The sequence below is a fragment of the Oncorhynchus gorbuscha genome, linkage group LG11, assembly GCF_021184085.1.
Source record: "Oncorhynchus gorbuscha isolate QuinsamMale2020 ecotype Even-year linkage group LG11, OgorEven_v1.0, whole genome shotgun sequence".
Taxonomy (NCBI): Eukaryota; Metazoa; Chordata; class Actinopteri; order Salmoniformes; family Salmonidae; genus Oncorhynchus; species Oncorhynchus gorbuscha.
This window is the reverse complement of record NC_060183.1, coordinates 43,261,523-43,284,815: the sequence shown is the minus strand read 5'-3', so window position 1 is coordinate 43,284,815 and position 23,293 is coordinate 43,261,523. Positions and strand designations below refer to the sequence as shown.

Below are 23,293 nucleotides of genomic sequence, written 5' to 3'. Positions count from 1 at the left end.
CCGCCAAATCAGAGGCAGAGGGATGAGTAGGGATGTTATCTTGATAAGTGCATGAATTGGACCATTTTCATGTCCTGCCAAGCATTCAACATGTAACGACTACTTTTGGGTGTCAGGGAAAATGTAAGGAGTAAAAAGTACATTATTTTCTTTAGGAATGTACTTAAGTAAAAGTAATCAAAAATATCAATAGTACAGTGCAGATACCCCCCAAAACTACTTAAGGAGTAGTTTAAAGTATTTTTACTTAATACTTTACATCACTGATTGAGACTAAAGTCTATTTTACAAATGAGTCATGCACAATACAAAACAAGCATGTACAAAAGTAAAGTATAGATAACTTTTTATGGCTGCAGGGGCAGTATTGAGTAGCTTGGATGAAAAGGTGTCCATTGTAAATGGCCAGCTCCTCAGTCTCAGTTGCTAATATATTCATATTAGTATTAGTATTGGATAGAAAACACTCTGAAGTTTCTAAAACTGTTTGAATTATGTCTGTGAGTATAACAGAACTCATATTGCAGGCCTGAGAAACCTGAGAAATTCCACTTCCTGTTTGGATTTTTTCTGGGGGTGGCAGATTTTCAACCAAGCTCTCATTGAAATTACAGTGAGATATGGATGAGTTTTCACTTCCTACGCCTTTCACTAGATGTCAACAGTCAATAGATCTTTGTCTGATGACTCGGATATGAAGGGGGGTCGAATGAGACAGGAAATAGTCACCACTGCCACGAGTACACCATGCTTTCACCATGCTCGTGCACAGGGGAAGGACCTGCGTTCCACCGGTCATCTGAAGTCATTCTAATTCTCCGGGTGGAATGTTATTCAAGATACTGTATATGTAAACAACATTCTAAAGATTGATTCAGTACATCGTTTGACATGTTTCTACTGACTGTTACGGAACTTTTGGACATTTCGTCACGTTATAGTGGACGCGCTTTGTGACTTTGGAATTGTTTACCAAAGTAGCTAATTGGACATAAATAACGGACATTTCCGAACAAATCAAAAATTTATTGTGGACCTGGGATTCCTAGGACTGTTTATCAAAGGTAAGGAAACATTTATCATGTATTTTCTGGTTTCTGTTGACTCCAACATGGCGTCTAATTTGGCTACTGTTCTGAGCTCCGTCTCAGATTATATAATCATTTGTAGTGCTTTTGCTGAAAAGCATATTTGAAATCGGACACTTTGGTGGGATTAACAACAATATTACCTTTAAAATGATATAAGACACGTTTGTTTTAGGAATTGTAATTATGAGATTTCTGTGGTTTTAATTTGGCGCCCTCTATTTTCACTGGTAGTTGTCATATCGATCTCGTTAGCGCGATTGCAGTCATAACAAGATAAACATAAATATAGACAATATACACATTAAAAACACATTAAGATACAAAACACAGTCAATTAGAACACATTTTTTTATTTTTTTATTTCACCTTTATATAACCAGGTAGGCCAGTTGAGAACAAGTTCAAAATTAAAACTGCGACCTGGCCAAGATAAAGCAAAGCAGTGCAACAAAAACAACACAGAGTTACACATAAACAAATGTAAAATCAATAACGCAATAGAAAAATCTATGTACAGTGTGTTCAAATGTGGAAGAGTAGGGAGGTAAGGCAATAAATAGGCCATAGAGGCAAAATAATTACAATTTAGAATTAACACTTGGGCGAAAGATGTGCAGATGATGATGTGCAATTAGAGATACGGGGGTGCAAAATAGAAAAAGGATAAATACCAATATGGGGATGAGGTAGTTGGGTGTGCTATTTACAGATTGGCTGTGTACAGGTACAGTGATCGGTAAGTTGCTCTGACCACTGATGCATAAAGTTAGAGAGGGAGATAAAAGACTCCAGCTTCAGTGATTTTTGCAATTCGTTCCAGTCATTGGCAGCAGAGAACTGGAAGGAAAGGCGGACAAAGAAAGTGAGGATGGCCAGTGCAATATACCTGCTGGAGCGCGTGCTACAGGTGACCAGTAAGCTGAGATAAGGCTTTACCTAGCAAAGACTCATAGATGACCTGGAGCCAGTGGGTATCGAGACAAAAATGTAGTAAGGGCCAGCCAACGAGAGCGTACAGGTCGCAGTGTTAGACTACATCCAATTTGCTGAGCGGAGTGTTTGAGGCTATTTTGTAAATGACATCGCCGAAGTCAAGGATCGGTAGGATAGTTAGTTTTACGAGGGTATGTTTGGCAGCTTGAGTGAAGGAGGCTTTGTTGAGAAATAGGAAGCTGAAATAAATAGTACCCGCAAAACGTCAGTCTCAACGTCAACAGTGAATAGGTGACTCCGGGATGCTGGCCTCCTATGCAGTTGCTAAGAAAAAACCCTATCGCAGACTGGCCAATAAAAGATTAAGATGGGCAAAAAAACACATACACAGGATAGAGGAACTCTGCCTAGAATGCCACCATCCCGGAGTCCTCTACACTGTTGACGTTGAGACTGTTGTTTTGCGGGTACTATTTCATGATCCCATGGCCACAGAGAGACTGGGAACCATCCTTCGAAAAGAGCACACAGTGCCACCCACAGAACAGAAGCAGATCAAATCAAATTCAATTGTATTAGTCACATGCACCGAATTCAACAGGTGTTGACCTTACAGTGAAATGCTTACTTATGAGCCACTAACCAACAGTGCAGTTTAAAAACAATATGGTAAGAATAAGAGATAAAAGTAACACGTAATTAAAGAGCAACAGTAAAAAATAACAATATATATACAGGGGGGTGCAGAGTCAATGTGAGGGGGCACCGGTTAGTTGAGGTATTATGCACATGTAGGTAGAGCTATTAAAGTGACTATGCATAGGAGGGGGCTGAGCACGCACCCTTAAGGGGCCTCTGTGTTGAGGATCAGCTTGGCGGATGTGTTGCTACCTATCCTTACCACCTGGGGGTGACCCGTCAGGAAGTCCAGGTTCCAGTTGCAGAGGGAGGTGTTTAGTCCCAGGGTTCTGAGCTTATTGATGAGCTTTGTGGGCACTATGGTGTTGAATGCTGAGCTGAGTCAAAGAATAGCATTCTCACATAGGTGTTCCTTTTGTCCAAGTGGGAAAGGGCAGTGTGGAGTGCAATAGAGATGGCATTATCTGTAGATATGTTGGGGAATGCAAATAGGAGTGGGTCTAGGGTTTATGGGATAATGGTGTTGATGTGAGCCATGACCAGTCTTTCAAAGCACTTCATGGCTACAGATGTGTGTGCTACGTGTCGGTAGTCATTTAGGCAGGTTACCTTAGTGTTCTTCGGTACAGGTGGTCTGCTTAAAACATGTTGGTATTACAGACTCTGACAGGAAGAGGTTTTAACTGACTTGCCTAATTAAATAAAGGTGAAATGAAAAACATTGGTTTCTGAGGACGGTTAGAATGTTTTTGCGTTCTAGAAATCGTGCTGAGAAGAAATTAACGTCGGTGGGCTTGGCATAGTGCTTAGCCAGAGTAAGGAGTTTGGGTAGCCAGGCAATCCTGTTGGGGATCCTAATTGATATGTTGATAGCTAGTCACTTGAAGAATATAAGCTGAAATTGAAAGTACAAGGTTTAAGTTGAGCTCCCCATTAAGTGGTCCTGACTATCAACCCGTTTACATTGAAGACATGTAGCTACCATCTTTATCTTTATTCTTTGTAGTGATTAACTAATGCTTCCTCACTAGTCTATGCTATATATACAGAGAGAAGCCCAACCTGAGTCCCCAAGATGGGGCTATCCCCATCCTGGTAGCTGGTGGTTCTCCCCGAGCTCCACTGTTATAGTGAGACAGCAGATTTGGCCCCTCTGTGATATGGGGATTCTCTGGAGCTATAGTCAGTAACTCAGGCTCTGAAATGCTTGGCTGCAGTCTGCAGACTACACGGCTTCGTCACAACACTGCTTTTGCATACAGTAGCAATCTGAGGGAGTGCAATACTCCATTCTATTATCTCAATTATACATTCATCTCAAATGTACATTGTTATTCATGTAAACCAAAGTAGTTAGAGATAAGCAGTTATGAGTCTTTAAGTGATATAACGGCCTAGCAATATTGGACTAGCAACACGAGAGAAAAATAACACACTGCAAAAGCTTTATTCTAGTAACAAAGCTATAAGACAAATATTTTCAGACATCCAGAAACATTTAGATGCTGTGGTGGCTACCAAGCAAACCGGGAACATTCCCAGGGCATTAGCTAACATTCCCATTCATTTCTAGTTTGGATGATAACATCCCAAAAACAAATATGTTTTTGAGAAAAACATGTTAAATGAAAGGCAACATTTTTGTTGAGCAAACTTTTTTTACAGTGGATCCTTGAAATGCTGATGGAAGAGATGCCACTTTATCTCTGACCGCAGAGGGAGGGAGGGGACTGATGGAAGAGATGCCACCATCTCCGTCTCTGACAGCAGAGGGAGGGAGGGGGCTGATGGAAGAGCTGCCACTTTGTCTCTGACTGCAGAGGGAGGGAGAGGACTGGTGGAAGAGATGCCACTGTCTCCGTCTATGACAGTGGAGGGAGGGGACTGATGGAAGGGATGTCACTATCTCTGACTTCAGAGGGAGGAAGGGGACTGATGGACATCTGTGTATTGATGAAAGAGGGGTTGAGGTCAGGAGGTCAGGACAGAGTCTCTAAAGAGATAAATAAATGTTTGGTATCCTGTTACCCTCTTTATTAGCTTCCTGTAGAGACTGAAAATGTAAGGATTGGAGAGAAGGAGGAGTGACTTAAGTGGGATATAAATATCTGGATGGGACAAATGTTGTGTTGTCTGATTATAGCTGTACAGAACCTTTGGGCAGAACTTGGTTAAAACTTCTCTAGTGTCCGTGAGTTATTTACTCTGAAAATTAAGAACCTAACAATAGGGAAGGAGGGGACTGAAGGAAGGGGGAGGCACTGATTTAAATGCCTGAAGCCCAGGGCCAGGCTGAAGGAATGCTGGAGACAGCTGCTCCAGACTACAGTAGATCCTGGCAGCAGTGGGACCCAGCTGCAGCCGCAGCAGATCTCCCTTATTCAACAGAAAGGTCTAAATTAATGATGGACTGCAGCGTTAGGGACATTATTACAACAGAGGACTGTGTTTGTCCCTCCCCTGTGATAATGTACTATAGTACTGGTAATGCAACAGTTTGGTTTGTGACTGAGTGGACAGCGGAGTCAATCACCACCTTCCGGAGACACCTGAAACCCCACCTCTTTAAGGAATACCTAGGATAGGATAAAGTAATCCTTCTCACCCCCCCCCCCCTTAAAATATTTAGATGCACTATTGTAAAGTGGTTGTTCCACTGGATGTCATAAGGTGAATGCACCAATTTGTAAGTCGCTCTGGATAAGAGCGTCTGCTAAATGACTTAAATGTAATGTAATGTAAATGAGTGCCCACTGCCTTTCTCTCTGAGAGAGAGAGAGAGAGAGAGAGAGAGAGAGAGAGAGAGAGAGAGAGAGAGAGAGAGAGAGAGAGAGAGAGAGAGAGAAGAGAGAGAGAGAGAGAGAGAGAGAGAGAGAGAGAGGACAGAAGAGAGGGAGAGAGAGAGAGAGAGAGAGAGAGAGAGAGAGAGAGAGAGAGAGAGAGAGAGATCTAACAAATTACACAATGCATACCCAATACACACAAATCTAAGTAGGAATGAATTAAGGTATATATATATATATGGATGAGCGATGTCAGAGCGGAATGGACTAAGATACAGTAGAATAGTATAGAAAACAGTATATACACATGAGATGAGTAATGCCAGATATGTTAACATTAAGTGACTAAGATACCTTAGAATAGTATAGAAAACATTATATACTGTACAGTACATATGAGATGAGTAATGCCAGATATGTAAACATTATTTGTGACTAGTGTTCTATTCCTTAAAGTGGCCAGTTATTCCTAGTCTATGACTATGGGCAGCAGCCTCTAATGTGCCAGTGATGGCTGTTTAACAGTCTGATGGCCTTGCGATAGAAGCTGTTTTTTAGTCTCTCGGTCCCAGTTTTGATGCACCTGTACTGACCTCCCTTCTGAATGATAGTGGTGTGAACAGGCAGTGGCTCAGGTGGTTGATGTCCTTGATGATCTTTTTGGCCTTCCTGTGACATCGTGTGCTGTATGTGTCCTGGGGGGCAGTTAGTTTGCCCCCGGTAATGCGTTGGGCAAACCACACCACCCTCTAGAGAGCCTTACGGTTGTGGGCGGAGCAGTTGCCGTACCAGGTGGTGATACAGCCAGAGAGGATGCTTTCAATTGTGCATCTGTAAAAATCTGTGAGTGTTTTAGGTGACAAGCCAAATTTCTTTAGCCTCCTGAGGTTGAATAGGCTTTGTTGCGCCTTCTTAACCACACTGTCTGTGTGGGTGGTCCATTTCAGTTTGTCAGTGATGTATACACCATGGAACTTGAAGCTTTCCACCTTCTCCACTTCGGTCCCGGCGATGTGGATAGGGGCGTGCTCCCTCTGCTGTTTCCTGAAGTCCACGATCATCTCCTTTGTTTTGTTGACGTTGAGTGAGAGGTTGTTTTCCAGGCACCACAATCCCAGAGCCCTCACCTCCTCCCTGTAGGCTGTCTCGTTATCGTTGGTAATCAAGCATACTACTGTTGTATCGTCTGCAAACCACTTTATCTCTATACTGATGTGTAGCTTGTTTTATTGTCTTGCGGAGTGAATAACTACACTGTTTATATTCTGCCATTATTGCCAGTCACTTTGCCATGGTAATAATAATAATAATAATAATATATGCCATTTAGCAGACGCTTTTATCCAAAGCGACTTACAGTCATGTGTGCATACATTCAGTGGGTGGTCCCGGGGATCGAACCCACTACCCTGTTGCTCTACATGGTCAAAAGATGTGGTTTCAGTAAGTGTTGTAATGATGCTCTTATATGGTTACATACAGTATGTGTTAACTGTTGTTACTTCTATTGTCAATTCTGTTGTTAATGTTGTTACCAATTTTGCCATTTTGATTTTATGTACAAAAGTATTGTTTTTATTACATTTATATTTCAGGGAGAACTTCACTGTACATATACAGCATTATCCTGGCACCAGAGTTGCCGTCTTAATACTATAATACTATAATGTTGCATTACAGAGATGCTTTAATATACACTACATGACAAAAAAAGTATGTGGACACCTGCTCATTGAACATCTCATTCTAAGATCACGGGCATTACTATCGAGTTAGTTCCCCCTTTGCTGCTGTAACAGCCTCCACTATTCGGGGAAGGATTTCCACTAGATGTTGGAACATTGCTGTGGGGACTTGCTTCCAATCATCCACAAGAGCATTAGTGAGGTTTGGCACTGATGTTGGGCAATTAGTCCTGGCTTGCAGTCAGTGTTCCAATTCATCCCAAAGGTGTTTGATGGGGTTGAGGTCAGAGCTCTGTGCACGCCAGTCAAGTTCTTACACATCGATTTCGTCAAACCATTTCTGTATGGACCTTGCTTTGTGCACGGGGACATTATCATGTTAAAACAGGAAAGGGCCTTCCCCAAACTGTTCTCACAAAGTTGGAAACACAAAATCGTCTAGAATTTCATTGTATGCTTTAGCGTTAAAATTTCCCTTCACTGGAACTAAGAGGTCTAGCCCAAACCATAAAACAACAGCCCCAGACCATTATTCCTCCTCCACCAAACTTTACAGTTGGCACAGTGCATTCGGGCAGGTAGCATTTTCATGGGATCCGCCAAATCCAGACGCTGAAGCGTAATTCATCACTCCAGAGAACGAACGTGTTACCGCTGCGCCAGAGTCCAATGGCGGCAAGTTTTGCACCACTCCAGCCGACGCTTGGCATTGTGCATGGTGATTTTAGACTTGAGTGTTTCACCTTGGCCATGGAAAACCATTTCATGAAGCACCCGACGAACAGTTCTTGTGCTGACGTTGCTTCCAGAGGCAATTTTTACAAGCTACGCGGTCACGTTCTGTGATCATGTGTGGCCTACCACTTCGCGGCTGAGCCGCTGTTGCTCCACTTCACAATAAAATCACTTACAGTTGACCAGGGCAGATCTAGCAGGGCAGAAAAGTGACTTGTTGGAAAGGTGGCATCCTTTGACGGTGCCATATTGAAAGTCACTGGGCTCTTAAGTACGGGCCATTCTACTGTCAATGTTTTCGGATGTAGATTGCATGGCTGTGTGCTCGATTTTATACACCTGTCAGCAACGGGTGGGGTTGAAATAGCCGAATCCACTCATTTGAAGGCGTGTCCACATACTTTTGATTATACATAGTGTATTTCACAGTACTATTTTGCTTACAGTAAAACATTACTTAATCCCTGTAAATTTACAGTGGAGATGCTGTAATATGTTTTACAGTAAGGAAAATAGTAATTAAAAAATATATTACAGTATCTCTGCTGTACAGCAATATTACAGCGTTATGCTGGGAACTGGTTACAGGGGAAAGTTGTACAGTGGGGGCGTGAGAGCAGTGGGGGCGTGAGAGCAGAGGGGGCATGAGAGCAGCTGTACCTTATTGTAACAAAATGATCGTGTCATGAGTTTTCAACTCTTCATTGTGAAGGGAAATAGTTCTGTCATTGTGGAGTAAACAGCTTCAAGGAAAACAGGAAGAGGGGTCCCGTGTGGCTCAGTTGGTAGAGCATGGCCCTTGCAACACCAGGGTTGTAGGATAGATTCCCACGGGGGACCTGTATGAAAAAAATATGAAAATGTATGCACTCAATTCTATGCTGCTCTGGATAAGAGCATCTACTAATTTATCAAAATGCAAATGTCGACTGCAGAGGAGAACTGAGTGACACAGAGCAGAGCAGCAGGAGCTACAGGAGCATTAGACTCTATACATGAAATCATCAATACAGCCTGCAGAATCAAGTAATATTAGAATGTTCTGTCAAGCTCAGCCTTTGTCTTGACAGACAAAATATTCAATCATGTAGTTTGATTAAATCTTATCTCCATCTAATACAACATTAAATATAGGATCCAATGCAAAAGTAATTAAACGCAACATTAGGCTACATTTGTAATCCAATGTAATGACTCTAGTTGGGCTATTTGTGTAGTAAGCACAGGAATCATTGATACTTGCCCATGGTGCAAGAGAGGTTGGAATTGCAATAATGTCTGTATATAAAGCATAACAAAGCCTATTCCCATAGAATCTCCGGCTTTTTCAAACTTCACTATTGGAGCATCAAATCAGATCTGATATCCGGCAAGTTAACATATTTGGAACATTTTGCACATTCATGTTGATCAATCGATCAATCAGTGAAATAAAGGTATAAAAGGGAGAGCAATGCTACCTGGGTAAATGGAATGAGTGACTCACAGAGGACTGAAATGACACCATAGGAGGGTTATCTCTCTTTCTCCTCTCTCCTTATCTTTCTTTTCCTCTCTCTCTATCTCCCCCTCTCTCTCTGTACCCCCCTATCTCTCTTCTCTTTCCTCCCTCTGTTTAAACTTCATTACACCATATCTAAACTCCGATGTCCAAGAATGACTTGCATTCATCCTCACATTCACCTAAATGTCAGAAGTCAGAGCTGTGGCATTCCGCCTCACACACACACACACACACACACACACACACACACACACACACACACACACACACACACACACACACACACACACACACACACACACACACACACACACACACACACACACACACACACACACACACACACACACACACACACACACACACACACACACACACACACTCTATCACCACATATATCTTACCTCTTCCCACTGATGTATGTATCTGATGAGTCGGGAAAGTCTCAGCAGCCTCAGAAGAGACAGAATCTTAGTAAACCTAACGATCCTCAGCGCCCTCGCCGTCTTGTACACCTCTGAGTCAAACCCCTTTTCCACTATTAGAAATATATAATCCACTGGTATGGACGAGAGGAAGTCGACCACAAACCAGCTCTTCAGGTAGTTCATCTTGATGACCTTGGGGTCCAGGATGATCTCGGAGCTCTCCTCGTTGACGATTCCAGTGCGGAAGTTCATGACCAGATCCACGAGGAAGATTGTGTCTGATGCTACGTTGAATATTAGCCAGGTGGTGGTGGTCTGCTCCGAGAAGAAGGTTATTCCTACAGGAATGATGATCAGGTTCCCCATCATCATGACCAGCATTACCAAGTCCCAGTAGAACCTAAAACAGACAGAAATGGGTCATCAAATAATATGGCTTTAAGTACAGTACACATAGAGGGGATTGTACCAATAGAACCTACAACAAACAGAGAATGTGTAAAAAAAAACTATGGTTTCAGAATCTAGAATAGACACATAACATGTCAAAATACGGCTTTACATATGAACAGTACACATACAAAGAATTAAAATTAGAACAAACAGACAGCATGTCAGAACATTAACCAAATCAAATCAAAACTTTATTTGTCACATGTGCCATGCATGTAGACCTTACAGTGAAATGCTGACTTACAAGCCCTTAACCAACAGTGCAGTTCTTGAAGAGTTAAGAAAATATTTACCAAATAAACTGAAGTAAAAAGTTGTGTGCGGGGGTAGAGGTAAGTTGAGGTAATTTGTACATGTAGGTAAGGGTGAAGTGACTATGCATAGACAATAAACAGTGAGTACCAGCAGTGTACAAAACAAATGAAGGGAGGGGGGGGGTCAATGTAAATAGTCTGGTGGCCATTTAATTAATTGTTCAGCAGTCTTATGGCTTGGGGGAAGAAGCTGTTACGGAGCCTTTTGGTCCAAGACTTGGCGCCCCGGTACCGCTTGCCGTACGGTAGCAGAAAAAAACAGTTTATGACTTGGGTGACTAAAGTCTCTAACAATTTTATGGGCTTTCCTTTGACACCGCCTATGATTATAGATCACGGATGGCAGGAAGCTTGGCCACAGTGATGTACTGGGAATAGACACATAACATTTATAAACACTAAGATTGGAGTCATTAAAACTCACTTTTCAACCACTCCACAATTTTCTTGTTAACAAACTGTATTTTTGGCAAGTCGGTTCGGACATCTACTTTGTGCATGACACAAGTCATTTTTCCAACAATTGTCTACAGACAGATTATTTCACTTATAATTCACTGTATCACAATTCCAGTGGGTCAGAAGTTTACATACGCTAAGTTGACTGTGCCTTTAAACAGCTTGGAAAATTCCAGAAAATTATGTAATGGCTTTAGAAGCTTCTTATAGGCTAATTGACATCATTTGAGCCAATTGGAGGTGTACCTGTGGATGTATTTCAAGGCCTACCTTCAAACTCAGTGCCTCTTTGCTTGACATAATGGGAAAATGGAAAGAAATCATTGACCTCAGAAAAAAATAATTTAGACCTCCACAAGTCTGATTCATCCTTGGGAGCAATTTCCAAATGCCTGATGGTACCACGTTCATCTGCACAAACCATAGTATGCAAGTATAAACAGCATAGGACCACGCAGCCATCGTACCACTCAGGAAGGAGACGCTTTCTGTCGCCTAGAGATTAACATACTTTGGGGTGAAAAGTGCAAATCAAACCCAGAACAACAGCAAAGGACCTTGTGAAGAAAAAAAAGTATCTACACTGCTCAAAAAAATAAAGGGAACACTTAAACAACACAATGTAACTCCAAGTCAATCACACTTCTGTGAAATCAAACTGTCCACTTAGGAAGCAACACTGATTGACAATAAATTGCACATGCTGTTGAGCAAATGGAATAGACAACAGGTGGAAATTATAGGCAATTAGCAAGACACCCCCAATAAAGGAGTGGTTCTGCAGGTGGTGACCAGACCACTTCTCAGTTCCTATGCTTCCTGGCTGATGTTTTGGTCACTTTTGAATGCTGGCGGTGCTTTCACTCTAGTGGTAGCATGAGAAAGAGTGGAGACAGGCCAGTACATCAGGAGACGTGGAGGAGGCCGTAGGAGGGCAACAACCCAGCAGCAGGACCGCTACCTCCACCTTTGTGCAAGGAAGAGCAGGAGGAGCACTGCCAGAGCCCTGAAAAATGACCTCCAGCAGGCCACACATGTGCATGTGTCTGCTCAAATGGTCAGAAACAGACTCCATGAGGGTGGTATGAGGGCCCGACTTCCACAGGTGGGGGTTGTGCTTTACAGCCCAACACCGTGTCGGACGTTTGGCATTTGCCAGAGAACACCAAGATTGGCAAATCCGCCACTGGCGCCCTGTGCTCTTCACAGATGAAAGCATGTTCACACTGAGCACATGTTACAGACGTGACAGTCTGGAGACACCGTGGAGAACGTTCTGCTGCTTGCAACATCCTCCAGCATGACCGGTTTGGCGGTGGGTCAGTCATGGTGTGGGGTGGCATTGGGGGGCCGCAGAGCCCTCCATGTGCTCGCCAGAGGTAGCCTGACTGCCATTAGGTACCGAGATGAGATCCTCAGACCCCTTGTGCTACCATATGGTGGTGCGGTTGGCCCTGGGTTCCTCCTAATGCAAGACAATTCTCGACTTCATGTGGCTGGAGTGTGTCAGCAGTTCCTGCAAGAGGAAGGCATTGATGCTATGAACTGGCCCGCCCGTTCCCCAGACCTGAATCCAATTGAGCACATCTGGGGCATCATGTCTCGCTCCATCCACCAACGCCACGTTGCACCACAGACTGTCTAGGAGTTGGCGGATGCTTTAGTCCAGGTCTGGAAGGAGATCCCTCAGGAGACCATCCGCCATCTCATCAGGAGCATGCCCAGGCATTGTAGGGAGGTCATACAGGCACGTGGAGGCCACACACACTACTGAGCCTTATTTTGACTTGTTTTCAGGACATTACATCAATGTTGGATCAGCCTGTAGTGTGGTTTTCCACTTTCATTTTGAGTGTGACTTTCTAATCCAGACCTCCATGAGTTGATAAATTTGATTTTGTGTGATTTTGTTGTCAGCACATTCAACTATGTAAAGAAAAAAGTATTTCATAAGAATATTTCATTAATTCAGATCTAGGATGTGTTATTTTAGTGTTCCCTTGATTTTTTTGAGCATTGTATATCCACAGTAAAATGAGTCCTATATCGACATAACCTGAAAGGCCGCTCAGCAAGGAAGAAGCCACTGCTACAAAACCGCCATAAAAACCGCCAGACTATGGTTTGCAACTGCACATGGGGACAAAGATCGGACTTTTTGGAGAAAGGTCCTCTGGTCTGATGAAACAAAAATATAACTATTTGGCCATAATGACCATCGTTATGTTTGGAAGAAAAATCGTGTGGCTTGCAAGCCGGAGAACTCCATCCCAACCGTGAAGCACGGGGGTGGCAGCAGCATGTTGTGGGGGGGGCTTTGCTGCAGGAGGGACTGATGTACTTCACAAAATAGATGGCTTCATGAGGCAGGAAAGTTATGTGGATATATTGAAGCAACTTCTCAAGACATCAGTCAGGAAGTTAAAGCTTGGTCTCAAATGGGTCTTCCAAATGCACATTGACCCCAAGCACACTTCCAAAGTTGTGGAAAAATGGCTTAAGGACAACAAAGTCAAGGTATTGGCTGTCCATCACAAAGCCCTGACCCCAATCCTATAGAAATTCTGTGGGCAGAACTGAAAAAACGTGTGTGAGCAAGGTGGCCAACAAACCTGACTCAGTTATACCATCTCTGTCAGGAAGAATGGGCCAATATTCACCAAACTTATTGCGGGAAGCTTGTGGAAGGCTACCCGAAACGTTTGACCCAAGTTAAACAATTTAAAGACAATGCTACCAAATCCTAATTGAGTGTATGTAAACTTCTGACCCACTGGGAATGTGATGAAAGAAATAAAAGCTGAAATAAATGATTCTCTCTACTATTATTCTGACATTTCACATTCTTAAAACAAAGTATTGATCCTAACTGACCTAAGGCAGTCGGATTAAATGTCAGGAATTGTAAAAAAACTTAGTTTAAATGTAGTTCGCTAAGGTGTATGTAAACTTCCGACTTCAACTGTAATGTTATTTTTGTCCAAATGGGAAAGGGCAGTGTGGAGTGCGATTGAGATTGCATCATCTGTGAATCTGTTGGGATGCTGTTGATGTTTATCCATGACCAGCCTTTCAAAGCACTCGTTTAGGCAGGTTACCTTTGCTTCCTTGGGCACAAGGACTACGGTGGTCTGCTTGAAACATGTAGGTATTACGGACTCGGTCAGGTAGAGGTTGAAAATGTCAGTGAAGACACTTGCCAGTTGGTCCGTGCATGCTTGGAGTACACGTCCTGGTAATCTGTCTAGACCCGCGGCTTTGTGAATGTTTACCTGTTTAAAGGTCTTGCTCATATTGGCTACCGGGAGCGTTATCACACAGTCATCCAGAAATTCGGGTGCTCTCATGCATGCTTCAGTGTTGCTTGCCTCGAAGCGAGCATAAAAGGCATTTAGCTCGTCTGGTAGGCTTGTGTCACTGGGCAGTTCGCATCTGAGTATCCCACTGTAGTCTGTAATAGTTTTCAAGCCCTGAGCCATTTAACGAGCATCAGAGCCGATCTTAATCCTGTATTAACACTTTGCTTGTTTGATGGTTCGTCTGAGGGCATAGCGGGATTTAGCCTTTAGCTCGATGTGGATGTTGCCTGTAATCCATGACTTCTTGTTGGGATATGTACGTACGGTCACTGTGGAGACGACGTCGTCGATGGACTTATTGATGAAACCAATGACTGAGGTGGTGTACTCCTCAATGCCATTGGATGAATACCGGAACATATTCCAGTCTGTGCTAGTGAAACAGTCTTGTAGCGTAGCATCCAAGTCCTATGACCACTTCTGTATTGAGTGAGTCACTGCTGCTTCAGTTTTTGCTTTTAAGGAGGAATCAGGAGGATAGAATTATGGTCAGATTTGCCAAATGCAGGGCGGGGGAGAGCTTTGTATGCACCTCTGTGTGTGGAGTAAAGGTGGTCTAGAGATTTTTTTTCCTCTGGTTGCACATGTGACAAGCTGGTAAAAAGTTGGTCAAACTGATTTAAGTTTGCCTGCGTTAAAGTCCCTGGCCACTAGGAGTGCCACTTCTGGATGAGAATTTTCTTGTTTGCTTTTGACCTTTATAGAGTTGGTTGAGTGCAGTCTTAGTGCCAGCATCGGTCTGTGGTGGTAAATAGACGCTACAAATAATATATATGAGAATATATATGAGAACCGTCTTGGTAGATGGTGTGGTTTACAGCTTATCATAAGGTACTCTACTTCAGGCGAGCAATACCTCGATACTTCTTTAATATTAGACATTGCGCACCAGCTGTTATTGACAAAAAGAGACACACCCCCACCCCTCGTCTTACCAGACGTAGCTCCTCTGTTCTGCAGGTGCATGGAAAATCCACCAGATCTATATTATCGATGAAACATAAGATATTACAGATTTTAATGTCCCGTTGGTAGGATAATCGTAATTGTAGGTCATCAATTTTAATTCCAATGATTGCATGTTAGCAAGTATAACGGATGACAGTGGGAGTTTACTTGCTCACCTACGGATTCTCAGAAGGCAGTCCAATCCTGTTTTCCTCTGTCTTTTCTTCACGCAAATGATGGGGATTTTGGCCTGTTTCCGGGAAAGCAGTATATCCTTCTCATCGGACTTGTTAAATGAAAAAGCATCCAGTTTGTGGTGAATAATCGCTGCTCTGATCTCCAGAAGTTATTTTCGGTAGCAGAAACATGATGTACAAAATAAGTTAAAACATAAGTTACAAACAATGCCTAAAAAACATTAAAAAATTGCACAGCTGGTTAGGAGCATGTAAAAAGTCAGCCATCCTCTTCTGTATATGATCCCAGCAGGAATACAACATGGTGCTTGTAATGCTTGGCATTACAAACACCATGTTCAATGCTCTTATCAACTGAGTCACAGAGACACAAAAAAATCCCTGTATAATATGGCTTTATTATTTACACAAAGAGGATTGCATCAGTTTGCACCAAAGGACCCAGGTGTGGGTGTGTAAATATGATATGCCTGTATGTATAAACCCACACATCATCCCTAGACAGAGCCTTTATGGCATGAGTTAAAATGTAATCGAATGGATATGGAAGTCAATACCGTACCAATATTCTGTCAAGCAAAGTTAAGAAAAATGAATGCACACGTGTCAAGGAACATATGAAGGGAGATTGAGGTATAAGTATCAATTTGGAGCTTAAACGAGTGCTTCTATCAAACAAATCTGTTTTTATTTTATTTTTCTTCCATCCCCACTTTTTCCTGTTCATATTGTTTCAGAGGGGATTTAATAAGAAACTCGACTATATATTCCCCTGTGTGTAATTTACAGTGAAGTGGAAGACTAGATTCTAGTAGTACCACTGGGAGACCAGTACCCTATGGCTGGGAGACTGGGTTAAGGACAATCTGACACTACTAATATTACAGGCTGTCTTTGCGAGTTCTCTGAGAGGTCTATGAGATATTTCTCTATCTACTGATACTTCAACTCGGTTACTCACATTGATATGTTATGGCAGACAACCCAGATCTTGAAAAAAAGCTTAAATGGCCTGTAGGTGACTAGCTGATTATAGGCACAACAGAATCAGCTAGTCACCTACATAGTTGTTTGTCTTTGTAAGGATGGGTATGTCCTGAGAGGCAGAAACTCTTCCTAGGGTTGTGTCCGGGGAGGAACATTTTCAAACAGAGTGATGCATGGAAGGTACTGTTCTAACTTTGTTCAAAACATTTAAAAATGTTTTGGCTTCTACTATACACAAACCTGGTCCTGGTTGTGTCTGTATAAATGTGACTCTCCCCTGTCTTGTCAGAGAAGTAAAAGTGATCCATGGGCGCCCAGCCGGCTGGACTGGGGGAGTCTGTTCTTCAAGCAGTCACAAAATGTTCTGCTGGCGTAGGCCTACTGATAATGCTATTACAAGGTACTAAAATAGATGCTTTCAAGAATGTCATGCTAAAAACTGTAGGGTGACACTGTCCTATCCGGTGAAGCTCGTCAATGTCGATGCTAGGCTAGTCTGGGGTTGTGTCCCAAATGGCAACCTATACATATCACAATCAAATTAGAAAATGTTAGCGATAATGATAACTGCGATAAATTACGGTCAATCATTTTGGGGAGGTGCTAGAGCTGATCGATATGGACATAAAATATTATCTCGATTAATGTAATTATTTTGCGAGATAACAATAAATGTAACGAAAAGGTGCCATATGCAGAAATTAATCCGCCATTTCCTGTTTGCAAAAATTTGAATAGTTTGCTTAATTTGCATGGTTTAGATAATCATTGTGCCATCTAAACCGATGTGATTTTCAGCTGTTTGAAGCTGGTGTACAAAACCGAAAGTAAAAGACACAAAAACTAAAGTTAAGAACATTTAAAACAGATCGACCACTTCTTAGACTTGCTTTCAATGAGAATAACAGATCTATCTCACATTTCTATGTGCATTTGGTCGGGTTGCCCAAAAGTGACATATTGCAACTTTAATGGACAGTTACTTTACATTAGTGGCAGAGGTTTTGAAGTAAGACAGCTGAGATGGTAGCCTATGATTTAAAAGTAAGCTATTTCATCTAACATATCCAAGAAATGATTGATATTTTGATGTGCAAACTGTCAAAATGGGATTCAGAATTATGAAATGTATTTTTGTGCACATTGGCCTATAGGTTATACTACTCACCACCTGAGGAAGTGGGAACTCAAAACACTTATCTAGATTGCTAGAGTCAGCAGCCGACAGTGAAACAAAACATTGTGTAGAAAAATTGCAAAAAATTACTGACGTAAGCAAAATCCTTCGGCAAGAGGATGGCAATGTCGGTGTCAGTAATATCTCGTTTATTGTCCCAGCTCTAGTGGACCATATAGGTTAGGGTGCCATTTGGGATGCCCTCCTGGTTGGAGATGCACTCTGCAGGCTGTAATGGATCTGTTTAAATAAATGATGCAGAAGCCAGTGGTTGGGTCCTTCCCTTATAAATATCTGTGTATGCACTTCAGCTAAACGGTCATCTCGCGTCTCTAATCTCATTCCATAGTAAGGGTGGAATGTTCTCACATTGAGCTTGTTTGAAGCACCACATAACTAACGTACAGTAGGAACCTGTCTAGGGCATTTCAAAATGTAAATTAGGCCAAATCACTTGGTGTCACACCCTGACCATAGTTTGCTTTGTATTGTTTCTATGTTTTGTCAGCCAGGGCCGCCAGTGCCGCCAGTCAGCCAAGAGGCGCCGGAGCCCCTCAGCCCAGGGGTGCCGGAGCCCCTCAGCCCAGGGGCACCGGAGCCCCTCTATCCCGAGCTTCCGCCCCTCTGTCCCGAGCTTCCGCCCCTCTGTCCCGAGCTTCCGCCCCTCTGTCCCGAGCTTCCGCCCCTCTGTCCCGAGCTTTCGCCCCTCTGTCCCGAGCTTCCGCCCCTCTGTCCCGAGCTGTCCCTCAGTCCAGTGGGGTCATTTCGAAGGGTCGCCGTGGTTAGGAGGCCACGGAAGCAGACAATAAGGAGGACTAAGACTATGGTGAAGTGTGGGCCACGTCCAGCACCAGAGCCGCCACCGTGGACAGATGCCCAATCAGACCCTCCCCAATAGGTTCAGGTTTTGCGGCCGGAGTCCGCACCTTGGGGGGGGGTGTACTGTCACACCCTGACCATAGTTTGCTTTGTATTGTTTCTATGTTTTGTTTGGTCAGGGTGTGATATGAGTGGGCATTCTATGTTGGATGTCTTGTTTGTCTATTTCCAAGTCTGGCCTGATATGGTTCTCAATCAGAGGCAGGTGCTAGTCATTGTCTCTGATTGGGAACCATATTTAGGTAGCCTGTTTGGTGTTGGGTTTTGTGGGTGATTGTTCCTGTCTCTGTGTTTGCACCAGATAGGACTGTTTTTGGTTTTCACACATTTATTGTTTTGTTAGTTATTTCATGTATAGTGTCTTTATAAATTAAACATGAATAACCACCACGCTGCATTTTGGTCCACCTCTACTTCACCACAAGAAAACCGTTACACTTGGCAAATATGACTGGAAAAGACCCTTGTCAGTATCAAGCCCAATATACTACATTTATGGACATTTCTGTGCCAGAAGTGCTAAAACTTGGACTATATTATGTCACTGCAGACAGATCATCTAAGCAAATTATGATTTTATTCCTAGCTATCAACATACTACATGACAGAAGGCAGGTGCCAGTGCTGCATTTTCACATGTGGACTCAACCTGCACCACATGGCCTGTTAGCTGGTCTACAAACTCCAGAGAAAACAGGCACCCTCCCCTCCACAGATAGGCTTCATGCTGTATATCATGGCAGGATCATGTTATGTCTATGTACTCAATTCAGTCATATAAACAAACAAACAAACGGGGGCCAATTTGCATACGACAACTAGTTTCTCCCATTAGCCAGTCTGCCTATTAAGGCTGGTGCTGCTGCTGCACCAAACAGGATATACTGTAGGTATAATTAAGCAATACGGCCCGAGGACGTGTGAAATATGGCCAATATACCATGGCTAAGTTCTTAGGCAAGGAGTGCTAGGACACAGCCCTTAGCCGTGGTATATTGCCCATATATCACAAACACCCGAGGTGCCTTATTGCTATTATAAACTGGTTCCTCAATTAAAAGTTTTGAGATTATGCTGCGGGACTCTGAGGTCATTTGTGGTTTAGTAGGTTACCCTGCATCACTGCTTCATAGTTCCAGACCAGCGCAAGGGGGAGTTAGAGCACTGATTACCCTTTTGGGTCCCAAGGCGCTAATGTGCATTGAACTGAATGAATGCTGTAAACGAATGGGAGATATAAACCAAATAGAAACGGATAATTGTGCACAACTTCAAAATTGAATGTCAAAGAACTGAATGATGAGGATGAAGAAGGTGATTGAATTTAGAACAATATTGTAAGAAATAACATTCCTCTGTCCTGCACGCACACCTCCTGTACATATTTTTTATTTTTACTTGGTCATAAGAAGCTGTAACTGGACTGTAGCATACTATTTACTAAAACTGTTGTTACACTAAGTTTTCTATTCTAAGATAAATTAAAATGTTAAATTATATTCCATGATAAGATAAGATAAGATACATGTGTTGACTGTGTTGACTGAATATAAGCAGCAAGTGATGTCTGCTAAATAATCAAGTTGATGTCGCAGTCATATAGCCTTGGCACCTACTGTACATAAAGCTGAGTGGCTCACTCATTCATGACTTTGGATCAAAATAAACATGCATCAACATTTTTTATGACAGTCTTTAATAAAGAAATGTTTTTAATGTCCGCCTCATGACCTCAAACTGCACCATTTTGTTTCCCCCCGTCGCCCACACACACTTTAAACATTTGGATAATAAAGCATTTAAAGCATATTGAAGACAGAAGCCACCTGTTAATGAGTTCCCAGAGCTGATCTGTTATCCAACCATTATTATTATTATTATTATTAACCTTGCATTATAATGAAATAAAAGCCTCTTACACATTCTGACAGACCAGATTTTCCCTAACGAAAATTGACATGAAAAGCATACATTTGTAAATCATCCCAAACTCTAAAAGTAATTGGAAAGGTAGATACAAAAGGCACAGTAGTAATCAAGTGACATGGCCAGGAATATATATACCTAGAACTATGAACACTTAAAAAACGGGAGTCAGGGTTAGTGCTTTGTGTATATTATTGGTTCCCCTGACCTGGATGCCATGTATTACAGTCTCTAAAAGGGAAAATATTACCAATGCGCAGCGTGGTAGGTGTCCATAATTTTTAATCAAACACAACAGAACACTGGAACAAAACAATAAACGTGAATAAACGAAACAGTCCCGTGTGGTAACAGACACTGACACGGAAGACAAACACCCACAACTCAATGGTGAAACCAGGCTACCTAAGTATGATTCTCAATCAGGGACAACGATTGACAGCTGCCTCTGATTGAGAACCATACTAGGCCAAACACAGAAATACCAAATTATAGAAAAAAATGTAGACAACCCACCCAACACACTCCCTGACCATACTAAAACAAAGACATAACAAATGAACTAAGGTCAGAACGTGACAAATGAAACATGTCACGTCATTGGCAGATAGTCAGCGGTGAATGACACCTTGAAGAGGGCGAGGAACGAGATGGAGTCACAATCCATCCCAGGCACACCTGTGAGCTCTGGAACTCCACCTCCTGTTTCTGGATTCTGCAAACAACGTGTCCTTGATGAAAATACCTGTCTATTTGTGGAAGAATTGCCCTGATTAACTCTTTAGTCATATCAGTTTACCTATTTACTTATGGTTTTGCCTACACCTAGCGACCTGTTTAAATTATATGAGAAAAAAATATTACATTTTATTTAGAATGGCAAGCCAGACTATATTATTAAGGGCCTATTGTCTCACCCCATGTTCAAGAATGGCCCTTTTCCCTTTATTCAGATTACAACCATTCACTTTTGGTTATTTGAAAACAAAATCATCTCCAAAATATCGTATTTTTTTAAAACAAAGACTTGTAAATGAGATTGTGAACTCTGGAAACAAGGTTTCCTGCTTCTGGCTTAAGAGACAAGACTAACAAGGGAAATCCATTTACTAATAGTACAGGTAGATAGCAATAACAACGATACTACAGAGATACAAAATAATTTAGAGGAAAAACAAAAATAACTTGAGGAACTTATTCAAGAATGATCTAATGTAATCTATTACAAAAATAAAGCAAACTGGATGGAATATGGAGAAACAAATGAACAAATTCTTCCTGAATCTCCAATACAGGAACGTCAACAAATATAATTTGCAGAAACTTGTCAGTGAAGACGGAGTCATCTATGATTCTCCGAATGATATACTAACTTATTTTGGATAGGGGGCAGCATTTTCACTTTTGGATGAAAAGCATGCCCAGAAAAACTGCCTCCTACTCAGTCCCAGTTTCTAACATATGCATATTATTCGTAGATTTGGATAGAAAATACTCTGAAGTTTCTAAAACGGTTTGAATGTCTGTGAGTATAACAGAAACCATATGGAGGGGCAAAAAAACTGAAAAAGAATCCAAACAAAAAGTAAGAAATCTGAGGTTTGTAGGTGTTCAACTCAGCCCCTATCAAATACACTGTGGGATATGGGTCATTTTGCACTTCCTAAGGCTTGCACTAGATGTCAACCCTCTTTAGAACGTTGTTTCAGGCTTCTACTGTGAAGGGGGCCCGAATGAGAGGGGATTGAGTCAGAGGTCTGGCAGCAGCCTCGATCTCAGTCATGCGCATTCACATGAGAGGTAGCTCTCGTTCCATTGCTTTTCTACAGACATTGTAATTCTCCATTTGGAACATCAATGAACATTTATGACAAAAACATCCTAAAGATTGATTCTATACTTAGTTTGACAAGTTTCTACAACCTGTAATATAACTTTTAAAACTTTTTATCCGACGTTCGGCTGGGCCTGAACGTGCGTTTGGATTTGTTACCAAATGCCCTAACAAAAGAAGCTATTTGGACATAAATGATTAACTTTATCGAACAAATCAAATATTTATTGTGGAACTGGGATTCCTGGGAGTGCATTCTGATGAAGATCATCAAAGGTAAGTGAATATTTCTAATGCGACTTTTGACAAATTTTGACTACGCAACGTGGCGGATATTTATTTTGGCTGTTTTGGGCTTTTAGTGCCGTACTCAGGTTATGCTTTTTCCGTAAAGTTTTTTTTTTAAATCAGACACAGCGGCTGCATTAAGGAGAAGTTTATCTATATTTCCATGTATAACACATGTATTTTCATCAACATTTATAATGAGTATTTCTGTAAATTCATGTGGCTCTCTGCAAAATCACTGCGTGTTTTGGAACTACTAAACATAACACGCCAATATAAAATGAGACTTTTGGATATAAATATGAACTTTATTGAACAAAACATACATGTATTGTGTAACATGAAGTCCTATGGGTGTCATCTGATGAAGATCATCAAAGGTTAGTGATTAATTTTATCTATATTTCTGCTTTTTGTGAATCCTCACTTTAGCTGGAAAATGGCTGTGTTTTTCTGTGACTTGATGGTGACCTAACATAATCGTTTGTGGTGCTTTCGCTGTAAAGTCTTTTTGAAATCAGATACTGTGGCTGGATTAATGATAATGTTATCTTAATATGATGTAAAATACTTGTATGCTTGAGGAATTTTAATTATGAGATTTTTGTTGTTTTGAATTTGGCGCCCTGCACTTTCATTGGCTGTTGGCGGGGTGGAACGCTACCGTCCCGAAT

The 23,293-nt window shown here is 41.9% G+C and overlaps 1 protein-coding gene across 1 annotated transcript in view; it reads right to left on the bottom strand.

Moving 5' to 3' along the window:
- The window catches only part of LOC124048681 (potassium/sodium hyperpolarization-activated cyclic nucleotide-gated channel 1-like), a 178,611-nt gene that overhangs the window by 132,104 nt on the left and 23,214 nt on the right, over nt 1-23,293 (bottom strand). Inside the window, exon 2 of the mRNA XM_046369697.1 lies at nt 9,775-10,198. Coding sequence (XP_046225653.1) covers nt 9,775-10,198 — 424 coding nt within the window. The remainder of the gene's footprint in view (nt 1-9,774; nt 10,199-23,293) is intronic.